At 37.1% G+C, this 13712-nt stretch overlaps 1 protein-coding gene across 1 annotated transcript in view; it reads right to left on the reverse strand.

Moving 5' to 3' along the window:
• Positions 1 to 13712, reverse strand: part of LOC103193917 (ovostatin homolog 2-like) — a 68811-nt gene that overhangs the window by 47031 nt on the left and 8068 nt on the right. Inside the window, 7 exon segments of the mRNA XM_007937220.1 lie at positions 839 to 988; positions 1356 to 1532; positions 1535 to 1556; positions 4132 to 4373; positions 5017 to 5175; positions 5544 to 5653; positions 7176 to 7287. Of these exon segments, the coding sequence (XP_007935411.1) occupies positions 839 to 988; positions 1356 to 1532; positions 1535 to 1556; positions 4132 to 4373; positions 5017 to 5175; positions 5544 to 5653; positions 7176 to 7287 (972 nt within the window).

Genomic DNA, 13712 nt, shown 5'->3' on the forward strand with positions numbered 1-13712 from the left:
ATTTTGATATGGAATTCAAGAATTGTTAGTCTGGTAATGCTTATGAAAATGTCAAACTCAAGTGCTCACTTTGGTAACACATATACTAAAATTGGAAAATATCAAACTCAAGAACAAAACAAAACTCACTGCCATCAGTTGATTCTGACTCATAGCAACCAACCCCAATTGTGTTTCCAAGGCTGTAAATCTTTACAGAAGTAGATTGCCCAGTCTTCCTTGCACGGAGTGGCTGGGGGGTTTGAACTGCTGACCTTTTGGTTAGCAGCCAAATACCTTATCCACTATGCCATATCTATAAAAGATCATAAGGAGCCTTATTGATGTAGTGGCTAAAGCCCTATTCTGTTAACCTTGGGTTGGTAGTTCAAACCTACCAGATGTTCCACAAGAATGATGAGGCAGTCTGCTCCTTTACAGATTACTGTCTTAGAAACCCTGTGGGCAGTTAGTACTACTCATAGGGTCTCTATGAATCAGAATTGACTCACCAGCAATGGTATTAATAGATAATAACTGTAGACACTATTCAAGTGTATTCTTTAACGGAGAGTTAACTCTAGGTTTCCATAAGTATGGTTGCACCTATGATTTTAAAAAAATTACATTATTGTATAATTCCTAACCTATTATAATTATTCACAGATTTCTATATTGTTCTGAGCACTGAATCAGCAAAGAAAAATAAGTATAAAATTCATGAGGGAATGCTTTTGATAATTTGATAGTGTGTTTGATCATTTAAAATGATCGTTTTCAAATAAAAACATCATTTGAATAGCAAGCCTTGTAGGAATCCAGATGAAAATGAGGAAAATGAAGAGATGAGAGAGCTTACACTTTCAGCTGATAGCTGTTGTTCTGATTTCAGTAAAAGAACACTTTCATCCACAGCCCGCAAAGCACAGAATGAATCAGCGGCAGCTTGAAGATGAAGATTAACATTGGAGCCAGGTTGCCCCTGCTCCTTAGAGAACTTTATATTAACCTGAAATACCGAAAGAGAAGAATCGAAGCTGAGATTATTTTCTATGAAGATAATTGAATATATTCAATCATTTGCAAAAAAATCTGTATAAATTTTGTGTCTATATATCTCCTGCCATTTCTCATCTTTAACTCTCCTTGCAGAGACAGCTGCTTCCCAACTCCCCTATCCTCTCAGGATTAGCATTGCTGCCAAAGCTTACTAATTCTGTTTGGTGATTCTCTCATTCTCTTGTTATTTAATGATACCAATGTTGATTGAGAGATTACCATTTAAGGGGTAATAAACTAGTTGCATTAAATACAGACAATAGGGAGCAAAATGCTCACCTTTGTCATTGGGAATGGCTCACTAATAGAAATATCACCTTGTTTTTGAAGCACTTGTCAACTTGGAATCTGACACTGTCAGCAATGATTTCACCACTGGGGTGAAGGGTGTAGATGAACAGGATGGCCACAGGAGCCAGATCAGCGCTGATGTTGATAGGGAATGAGAAGTTTCCATTCCAGCCTGTGCAAATAAGAAATGTCATCAGCTGATACGATGCCAAAAATTTCCTGGCTCACTGGGCATTCTTGATAAGAGAAAATGACTTACAGATAAAAGGAAGAAATTAGGCATTATTTTAAAGGCAAATGAATAATAAAAACAAATCGGAACTATATATACAAATAATGAAGCTGGCATAACATTTAAGCAATGACAATGGTTTTTGGACATCATGTTTCTATTATATAATTGAGGATTTGGAAATAATAGAAACAGGTGGAAATTTCCTTCATCAAATATTTAGTAGCTTACCCTAGGTCATGCTAATTATTGCCTGCCATCTACAAATCAAATTATTATGTATGCTTTTGAATCTCTTGACTCTATCACTATAATATTTCCCTGAGAAGAAAAAAAAATGAACAGAGAGTGAAATTATAAAATGAATGCATTGTACACACCATTGTTTCGGATTTCTTTTTGTCCACTGAAGAGGATAGTCCCTTTTACCATCATCTGTGCACAAGAAAGAAAACACAATATGTGATCTTATTTCTCATGATCATTCTACTGTATAAGAGAAGGGAGTTTGCATAGACAAATATGAGAAATTGACTTTGCAGAACTTGGAAAAGAGCAGAAAAAGCAAGCACAGTTTATTGAGAGGCTATTATGTGCTAGGATGAGGTATTGGTAGGTGAGTGGTAGAATTTTTGCCTCCCATGGGGGAGAGTTGGGATTGATTCTCAGCCAATGTCTCTCATGCATAGGCATCATCTGTTAGTAGTGCCTTGTGTATTTTTAGGAGCTCTGGTGGTATAGTGCCTAAGGCATTTGACTGCTAACCAGAAGGTTATTACAAAGGTTACTTGTGGTTCAAACCCACAAGTCACTCCTCGGAAGGAAGATGAGGCAATCTAGTTCCATAGCGCTACTGCCTCGGAAACCCAAGGAGGGGTCACTATGAGTCGTTTTGATGACAGTGAGTTTGGTTTTTGGTTTGGTGTGTGTTTTTATGATACTGAACAGATTTCAGTGGAGTTCTCAGACTAATATGGACTAGGAAGAAAGACCTGGCAATCTACTTCCAAAAAGCAGCCAATGAAAACCTTATGGATCACAAAGAAACATTGTCTGATCTACAAAAGGTCAGGAGGATGATGCAGGACTAGGCAGCATTCCTTTCTGTCCTGCATGAGGTCACCATGAATTGAGTTGACTTGAAGGCAGGTCACAGCAATAACATTAAGTGCTAGAACCATCTGTGAACCATTTGCAATGTACTGTGTGAAGAGGTACATAAGACACTGAAATTGTCCAGACTGTCTTGTTTCAAACCTGCCTTGATCTACTCATTATTTCTGTGACTGCAGACAAGTTGTTTCACTTTGTATCTCTTTTGTTATTTATAAAATGAAGATATTCAAAGCATTGTTATTAGGAACCATGGTGGTGCAGTACTCAAGTGCTAGTTGCTAACTGAAAAGTTATTGGTTCAAATACAGCAGACACTGCACTGGAGCAAGATATAGTAGATAGTCTACTTCCTGTAAAGGTTACAGCCTTGGAATCCTTTGGGGCAGTTATACTTTGTCCTACAGGGTCTCTATGAGTCAAAACCGACTGGACAACAACAGGTTTTTTTGTTTTGGTTGTGAGGTTTGAATAAGTTAACACATATAAAATCTTTATAACAGTACCTGACACACAATACATACCCTAAGAGTTAAGTCTTATTATTTCCAATTATAAATGTTGTTGTTGTTGTTGTTGTTATGTGCCGTCGAGTCGGCCCCGACTCGTAGCAACCCCTCTTTGGGTTTCTGAGGCAGTATCACTACGGAAGTAGGATTGCCCAACCTTCCTTCCGAGGAGTGGCTGTTGGGTTTGAACCGTCAGCCGTCTGGTTAGCAGGCAAGTGTCTTAGCCACTATGCTACCAGAGCTCCCAATTATAAATGTAGAGCTGAGGAAGTTAAAGCTCAGAGAGTTTAAACAATTTGCACAAGATCAACTAGGTTGCAGGATTAATGTGGTAGAGAAGAATTGTAATTTCCAAATCTGTGTCTATCCACAAAACAGTTAAATAAGAGGGAAAATCAAAAGGGCTATTTTTTTTTCTGTCAAAATCAGCCTTCCCCTTCATTCTCTGACATCTTCCTAATATTTACTGCCATGAAGGGACATAAATCCTTGATAGGAGTTACAATTGAATACTAAACAAACAAGAAAACCCAGACTTTGAATAGCATTTTTTTTCTAACCATACAAAAAACAAAAACAAACAAACAAAAAAACAAACTCACTGCTATCCAGTCGGTCCCAACTCATAGCGACCCCTCCTTGGGTTTCCGAGGCGGTTATCACTACGGAAGTAGATTGTCCTATCTTCCTTACAAAGAGTGGCTGGTGGGTTTGAACCACTAGCCTTCTGATTAGCAGTCAAGTGCCTTAGGCACTACGCCACCAGCACAGAGAAAATGAAATTGCCTTAGATCTCTTTTATGTGTTTGTTTTAATGGAGCACATAGTATTCATCAGCCAGGGTAGACAATTGAGCTCACTCAGATGGACATGGCATATTTGATGTATCACTTTGTAAACTGAATTGGGCTAAGCATATATCCAAATAGACAGATCCCAAGAAGCCACCTACTGAGACTCACCAAGTAGAAGAAGTTTACATTTAAACCATCTGTGTAGGCTTCACTATTTAGGGCATAATGCACAGTAACAATCTTCTGTTGGTTGCACTTCAGCTGCTTTGGTTCTGGAACGATCTTCAGGAAGCTGTTGGTTCGGGAGTAAAAGCGTGAGACCGACAAATGAGCATCTCCATAATCAGGCGTCAACCAGCTGGAACCATAGCAGCTCTTAGGTCGAATATATGTGGCCTGATATAATAAAGGAAAACAAAGGATCTTATGAATCATAAAGACTTTCCTAAAACAGTAATTATTACAGAATGGAAGACTTATCATCTCAAAGTGAGAGGAGTCTTGTGTTTGATATTATAGCACTCTCCTCTTATTCTTCTTCTTCTAATATATATAAAACAACCATAAATAAAATTTCACTAGACCTATGATGAATTACTTATTTTTATTTTCTAGTTAAGTCAGATAATTGGATTTAAGCATTTCTTTCAGCTGCATTTGAACACTGACAAATTGTTTAACTGTAAAAGTCTGTTTAAGTAACAGAAAAGCTAAGCACAGTGTCTTCCTACCTATGCATAAAATGATCTGAGGAAAGCCAACACATCTCCATGAGATACTTCTAGTTTCTCAGAGGTAAATATTAGTTATCAGAGAAGCGTAATAATTGTCATAGAATATTAGCTTCTCATCCTCTCAATTAAGTATTTTCATATACTATTTCATGATCAAACAAATCATATAAAATTCCCTAAATTTTGAAACTGTTAAAATGTGTTTCCAATGCAAGTTATTTCTTATGAGATTCCTAGTGAGACAAATAATGTTCACAGCCTCTCTGGGATTTCTGATGGTCTTCATCTATTCTTTGATGACTTACGGTCAGGCTGAATTCTGGATCAAATATATCTGAAGTGTCAATGGAAAACTGAGCTTCACCATTCTCATCTGTGGTGTAATTTCCGATGAATTTGTCATTGAGCTTCAGTTGCAATAACTTGCTCACCATAGGTACATCATTGGGACCAGAAAATTTAAGCTGTATGAAAAAGGCAGTATTAATACTCTTAAAATACAGAATATTCACATTCCTACAACAACAAGAAGAACAGAGAAATAATTTTCTGTTTATAAATGTGATTCCTTATTTGTAGTTTTCTTAGAGTCCAATAAAGAGACAGATGCTCTATTAAATAAATATATAATATGAAAACAGCCACAATTTTGTCTATCACTTTCTTTCATCCTGGGTCTTTCTCCAAAAGATCAGACACAATAATGCTGCAAATACATGATTTTTACATAGGGAAATATGAAATAGGGAAAAATATCATCTAGAAATTTTCAAAAGGCAATCTATGATCCAATGAATGAAATGGAAATATGTATTTCTTCGATCAAACCTACAGTTCCAAAATAAGTAATTCCTCTTCTATAGAAAGGGTCCACGGTTTCAAAGCTTACACTCCCAAGCAATTGAGTGATAGAAATAGAGGTCTTTTCACTAATCTGCACACCTGTAAGAAATGGTGGAAATTGTCAGAGAGGGATTTGATCAAGGATTCTGAGAACAGTTAGTTTAGGATGCATGCTGAAACTGCTATACAGTCATATTCTTGTTCTACATGGGAAGGGTGGTATGGGTACATGTTCCAGATTACTCTACATCTGGTGATAATCATTTACATCAAAATGAATGATGCAATCAATATGAAAATATTTGAATTAGAAGTAGGAGAAGAGTTCTTAAGTTTCTTACTTCTGCCAGTCTACTCGGGCCTAGCTTGTGAGTCTCTATTATGATGGAGAATGTCATAGATACCTCAAATACAAGGATTTGCCTTCCTGAAATCTTTCTCAAGGCTTCAAGATAAGTAGATTCCAAAAATATGTAATCACAAGGTAAATAGAAATATTTAGTGAAACCAATAAAGCACGTAAAGAAGCAGATTCAAACATATCTAGCTAAATTACTATCAGTAACAATATAAATGTCACACTTACCCATTAGGAATACCATTACAATACTGATAAAAAATATTTGCATAAAGCATTTTCTAAATATAATCCCAAGCCATTTTTAAGGAACTAGAAATGATTAATTGGCCTAGTGTCTTCACTCCAAGTAAACCACCTCTTTCTTTTTTTTTTTTTTTCTTTCATTATTTTAACAAATATTTATTAAGCACCTATCATGTGCCATTTTGTAAATTTCTCACTAATAACATTTTCACTTGCAAGGGCCCCCAGTTGAATTAAATCAGAGGTTGTAAACCCTTTCTGTAAAGTATCTGACAGTTAATATTCTAGGCCTGTGGGCCACATGATCAATAATCAACTACTCAACTCTGTTGTTTTATCTGCAAAGCCAGGTAAACAAATGGATGTGGTTGTGTTCCAATAAAATCTATTTACATGTACAGGCAGGGAGTCAGATTTGGCTTTCAAGCTATAGTTTATGGACTCTTGAAATCCCATTGTGGTGCAAACGGTTAATGCATTTAGCTACTAAGTAAAAGGTTGGAGGTTAGGGTCCACTGAGAGGCTCCTTGGAAGAAAGGTCTGGAGATCTACTTCTGAAAAATCAGCCACTGAAAACCCTATGGAGCACAGTTCTACTCTGACACACTTGGTGTCACCATGAGTTGGAGTCAACTTGACAGCAGTTGGTGAGGTATTTGCTTCTCAACTGCTGGACAACTGCTAATCAACTGATTGACACTAAGTTAATAAGAGATGCTCTGCGTGTAGTTAATTTATTAGTTCAGCTCTATTAATTCAGAGGGAAGTTTCTCCATTTGATTGATACAGACACAGAAGCTGATATAAATGTGTAACATGTATATAATAGAAAGATTTTAAACAGAATTAGGAAAATCTTACTCAAGAGCAATCTTCAAGTTAATCTATTAGCAAATGTGCATAATTTTGCTATTTTGAGCAATAAATTGATCTATTTTTAGTGCATATTACTGACACAACAAACTTCTCAATAAGCTGCCATATAGCCTCAAATTGCCTATAAAACAAGATCATTACCTGTTCCAATTTCTGTAACAACTGCCTTGATGTAAAATGACATAAAAAATCCAGAACGGTAGAGCTGGAAGACTTTTGTGTTTACAATTTGAGAAACACAACCATCAAGCAACTGAAAAATAAGAAGATGTAATGAAAAGTTTAGAGATCCAAGTGTCTTTAAAAATAGTAGGATCTTCAGCAGAGATACATAGTCCCCATCTTCCACTGCTTCCTATCCCCTGTCCCGTGACTCCACTCACAAACTTGTTAAAATGACCAAAGAATCGAAGAAGAAGCTGGAGAAGAAAGGAGGAGGAAGAAGAAGTAGGAAGCAGGAGAAAGGGGAAGAGGAGAAATTATTATTATTTACATCACCATTTAAAATAAGGTTAAGAAGTAATCTAGATGTCCAGATTTCAAGGACACTCTCTGGAAACAATGAATGTGGAACTAGATTAAAGGATGACAATGGAGATAAATGATATTTTAAAGGGGTGAAAAATTAAAATCATCCTGAAAGGACTAATGAGCCACATCAACCCTGTGGAAAATTAAATTAGTCACATGGAATACAAGTCCAGGAATTTCATCCCTCACTAAAAATGAAGGGAAAGTAGCAAAACTTAAAAGGATGGAAAACAAAAGAATGATGATGGAAGACAAATGATAGTTATGTCTATGTATATTTTTAATGCCTATGAGAGACATAAGAAGAGAGGGAATGGAACTACCCTTCAAATATGTATCACTGAATTTTTAAGGTAAATTATTCATTTTGAATAAGGAAAAATCTATAGATAATCTTTCATCAGTGACATCAATAATTAGAAACATAGGAATTCAATTATATTTTTAAATAAAAAGTGATTATTAATTCCAAATTTAAAATGTTAGAACTATTTATTCATTCATCTTATCTTCAAGACAATTATATGAGCTAGGCACTATAAGAATTCACATTATAATGATGAATAAACTGAAACACAGGTAAGTAATGTTACCTGCCCAAGGTGAGACAGTTAAAATAAGTATTGTGACTCCAGAGTATGTACTAATTCTAATGCAGTCAAATTAAAAACAAATAATAAAAAGTGACAAGTGGAATCTTAATTACTTTGGAATTGATTTTTTTTTAAGTTTCTAGTAATCCTTAAAGCAAAGATAAAATAAAAGAAAAATCAATAACAATTTAGTTATTAGCACAAAGGAAAAATACCTTGTATCAAACTCTAGTGTTAAACTGTACTTAAAGGAAAATGTAAAACTCAAAATGTTTGTTACCAAAGTAGTAGCTAACACATTAAAAACACCAATAAAATAAACAAAAACATTTGGAAATGGATTAATAAAATAAAACTAAAATAAATTATTTACAAACAAAAAATAGAAATAAAACATAAACCAAAAGTAGATCGAGACCCATGAAATAGATATACATCTTATGAAAATGGTTTAGAATAAACAGGGAGAGCAAACTTGTAAAAGACTAGATGCTGACACAGCCAAATGTCTGGAAGATAATTCCTTATTCTAGATCATAATAAAAAATAAAGAGGATCTCAACTGCCAGCAAGAGAGAAGAGCCAGAGGTGGAGTGGAGTACATCATTGGACTCGAGATCCCTGTTCTGGACCTTCTTGGCAGAGATGACTAGTTGAGATGACAGCAGAACAAAGAGGCACGAGACAGAGCAGTGGGCTTCCTGGCCGGATGGAGTGAGAAAGATGAGTGCCTTTGGGCAGGAGGCTTGCTGGTGGAGTGGGGTGCATCTAGGTGCCCCTGTCTGCAATGCCAAAAGAACTTTGTAATACTTGCCTGAACAGGGCAGAAGACAAGCCTAGAGACCAAAGGCCAGAGAAGCATGCCTGAGGGCAGAGGGGAGACTGTCCTAATTGAAGAATTGTATCCTGAGAACATTGCTGAACCTGAATTATATACAGCCTATTATTTCCCTAATAAACCCCATACTCACTTAAAATAAGCCATCGAGGAGTTGTAAAGGGGGCCCTGGATACCACCAGGAGGAAGAGACAGGAGTGGAGTGTATTCTCTGGATCTAGGATCCCTGTGCTGGTAACTCCTAAACTCAGGAGACAGCTGGAATATTGGAGATGGTGAGAAGCAGTGACAGAGAAATGGTAACAGCAGAGGCAGCAGAACCAGTGGACTGGCAGGAGATGGCTCAGTGGACTTTCTAGCCAACGGAAGATTGATGAGAGCCTTCAGGCAGGAGGCTTGCTGGAGAAATAGTATGCTTCCAGGCACTTGGTGGAGCAAGGCTTATTGACCCATGCAGCAAGATAGCTGAGTACTTCCAGGCTGAGGCTTACTTAGCAGGATGGGGAGCCTCTGAACATTTATTGGTGGGCTAAAGAGCTTTGTAACACTTGCCCGAGCAGGGCAAAGTCCAGCCTGGCCCAAGAGACATAGAAGAGGACTGCCAGAGAGTGGCCTGCCTGTGACATGGCTGAGAAAAATCGTCCTGAGCAAAAGTGCTTAAGCTTAGCATTTGACTGTTAACCAGAAGGCTGGTGATTCAAACCCACCAGCCACTCCTTGGAAGGAAAATTGGGCAATCAGAAGGAAGATGAGGCAATCTACTTCCGTAGTGATACTGCCTCGGAAACCCAAGGAGGGATCACTATGAGTAAGATCTGACTCGTTGGCAGTGAGTTTGGTTTGGTTTGGACTTCCATAGTGATACTGCCTCAGAAACACAAAGACGGCTTGCTATGAGACGGATCTGACTCAACGGCAGTGAGTTTGGTTTTTTGAGTCCTTTCTGATCTTGAATTGTGACCTGTTACTTCTCTAATGAACCCCATACCTGTGAAAAATAAGTTGTATGTGGCTTAGAGAAATAACAAAAACAAATAATCAGCATATACCTAGATGGTTCCTTGTCCAACTCAGAGGCAGGTAAAATATTTTTCTAAGGCTGGAAACTCATAAACACTAGGACTTTTGGTATGTCAAAAATACAACAAAGTTAAATAATCAACTTAAAATATTTGCTTAGAGAATAAATAATAATTTTTTAAAGAACCCAAACTGATTGCCATGGTGCTGGTTTCCGATTCATGGACACTCCATGTGTGTCAGAGTAGAACTGTGCTCCACAGGATTCATTCCTGATTTTTTTTGGAAATAGATTGTGAGGCCTTTCTTCTGAGGTACTTCTGGGAGGATTGAAACAGCCAAGAATTCTTTTGCGTGGCAGCAAAGCATGTTAATCCATTGCCCCACACAGATTCTGACAGACAGTAATATATATTATGTAAGAGAGTTTCAACTGGAACAGGAAAAACTGTGTACTAGGAAGCTGGCAAAGATCTTAAGCCCTCACATTGACTGGTCAAGCAAATCATCAAACATGGATGAGCTGGCTTAGCTTAAAGGCTCAGGGTCATGAAAACAAAACATGATTGGCTCAGGTGTTCACAAGAGCAGAACGATTACATAAACAGTCAAAACATTTTGTAACTGAAATAACAACAGCAAAAAACAACTATTTCCTTTTGATGAGGTATACTAATCAGAAGAGAAGGATTTGAGGAATTGCAAAGTCTGTTTTATAGTGAGATATTCATTTAGAAAAATATGTGCAAAGCTTGGGAAGTCATAATATTAATCAAACTGAAATTTTATTTATTTAATATTAAAGGAGAGGAAGCATAAACAAGGAATAATTAAGAGCTCCCAAGAGAAGAAATCCAAATTGGTAACAAAAATATGAAAACATGCTCAAACATGCTCAAAGTTGCTAGTAATTATTTGCAAACAAACACATTTGTTTCCATCTGAAGGGCAAAAATTTTAAAGATTTCTAAATATATTGCTGGCAATAACTGGGGAAACAGACTATTCTCATACACAGGCAGTGTAGTTGTTGTTGCTGTTGTTGTTTGCCGTCGAGTCGGCCCACAGGCAGTACCCAGATTATGAATGAGATTCGTTTCTAACCATGCCTTTAAACAATTGTCAGGGTTTTTAACCAGTTGGCCTAATTCAGTCATGGTAGAGGAGGCATCACCAGAATAGATTAAAATTTTTAAAGTTACAGGTGAACTAGAAAGATAGCTGGAACAGAAACAAATTATGGGTCAGAGCCTTGCGTAGTGCCTAAGGCACTTGACTGCTAACCAGAAGGCTGGTGGTTCAAACCCACCAGTCACTCCTGGGAAGGAAGGTTGGGCAATCTACTTCTGTAGTGTAACCACCTCAGAAACCCAAGAAGGGATTGCTATGAGTTGAATCTGACTCCACTGCAGTGTGTTGTGTTGCGTTGCTGATTTTCATAGCAAACAAACCTCTTGTTCTAGGATTTTGAACACAGCAGCTCTGTGTTACTCCGACACACGTGGAGACTCCATGAATCAGGATCAGCTTCACGGAAAATGGAAATGATTATTTTGAAGCAGCTCTACCCCACTTAAAGATGGTGGCTCTCTACTCAAACATGGTGGTACCTCGCTCAAATATAGCAGCCTACTGCACTGCTTTGAATGTGTGTTGGTTTCCTACAGTCCTGCCAATAATCCAACCTCATGCATCAGGATCCTGAAAAGCCTCACACATCTCTTCAGAGTCTCCAATTCCAGGACTTCAACATGTAATTTTTCCTCTTTGGGTAGCCTGCTGAATCTGCCAAAGAGTAAAAATTCAGGTCTGTTCGTTTCACTTTATTGACCATGACAGAATCATTTCAAAAGGAAAGTAGGAGCTGTCTGTAAGTCAGGCATTTGTACCCCAAGGGCTGCCTGGTATTACAAATAGAAATTTGAATATTTAAAACATTTTTCCATGTCAACATGATAACAGTTCTTAAAGTTAAAATTACATATAATTGTCTACATTTTTCTTTTTATCTATCTGCCTGTCTATTTATATCTATTTTTCTTTGGCTCAAGAAACCCATTCCAAGGAGTCTAATTTAAATAAATAAAATTTTTCATATATGAAGGTAGTTTTATCAATTTGTTTATTATTGCATTGTGTACACTGGGGGGGTGGGAAATAAAACGTAACCTGAGTGTATACCCATCACTGGGTAAAATGGTTGACTAAATTGCTTTGTAACCAACCAATGGAATAATTTGCTGATAATGTGAAATATTTCCACCCAACTTTCTTATCCTGTATTTTTTATCTAAAGATAAGTTTCTGCCTATCTTTACCAAATAGTGTGCTATTGATTTAAGGAATATTTACATAATTTGGTGAGGACTATCAAACTTTAAATATACATTATGTGGTGTTTCTAATTTCATGTCTGAATGTTAAAGGCAATCCTCCAAAAGAAAGGCAGAATTGTTCATTGATTGACAGCAGTTGTAAGATACTAAGATGTTTCATCAGTCCCTCCAGATTGCAATGGTTAAGCACTTGACTGCAGGTGAAAGATCCATGGATCAAAACCATCCAAAAGCACCTTGAAGACAGGTCTTGGAATCTGCTTCTGAAAGGTCACAGCCTTGAGAACCCTATGGAGCAATTCTGTTTGCACAGATCGGTCACCAGAAGTCAAAACTGACTAGATGGCAGCTAATGATAATAAAGATGCTGCCAAAGGAGAAAGCAAATGGTGACTTCAAATCTCAACTGCACATCTAAAGTAATAAAAGTGAAAAGAAAACAAAAAACAAACTCACTGCCATCAAGTTGATTCCGACTCATGGAGACCAGTTTGGTTTCCAAAGCTGTAAATCTTTATGGAAGCAGACTGTCCCATCTTTTTTCTGCAGAGTGGCTGATGACCTTTTAGCTAGCAGCCAAATGCTCAATCAATCACTACACCCCCAGAGCTCCTTAAAGTAATAAAACTAGATCTGTGAATTGCAAATGTTTGCAAAAGAGCTGCTTTCAGAAGGGTAATTCTAGGTTGCATGCATATCCAGTGTCAGATTACCCAATAAGCAAGATAAGTAAGCATGGACTGATTTGTGCTTACTTAATAGTCTATAATGAACAACTTCACATTTTCACCACATCAAAAATTCTACTTCTAGGTATGGCTGTCATCTATCTCATTTCCAACCCCACGGCACTTTTCCAAAGAATCAAACTTTCTTTTCAAATATACAATCCCTGACAGGAATGGAGTACCCATTAAGCAAAGTAAGCATGAGTTTACTTGTACTTATTTCCCAATCCATAGTTAAGAGTGTCACCACATCTTTGATGTGAAATTATTCACTGAAGATTAATAAGTAAGCACAAGTAAGCCTGTGCTTAACTTGTTTATTGGGTAATCTGCCCCTGATAGTATCAGGGATTCATTTATTTTCTGGATGACTAATGTTCTCCAAAGCAACAGGGGAAAACCCATCTAATCAGTACATAAAACAAAGAGGCCAATAAGATCTTTCAAATTCTAAAAGTCTTGTGACTCTACAGGTGCAGCAACAATTTATATGGCCTAGAGAAAAAACAAACTGGTGTTAAACACTATACTGTCTCCTCATTCTTCACCATCTCTAACTGCAACCTCCATTAATCACAAAGTGAAAGCAATAGTATTGTTAAAACCAAAACCAATGCACTGCCCTTGAGTCA

Source organism: Orycteropus afer, unplaced genomic scaffold, assembly GCF_000298275.1.
Source record: "Orycteropus afer afer isolate SDZICR_OR568_19922 unplaced genomic scaffold, OryAfe1.0 scaffold00040, whole genome shotgun sequence".
Taxonomy (NCBI): domain Eukaryota; kingdom Metazoa; phylum Chordata; class Mammalia; order Tubulidentata; family Orycteropodidae; genus Orycteropus; species Orycteropus afer.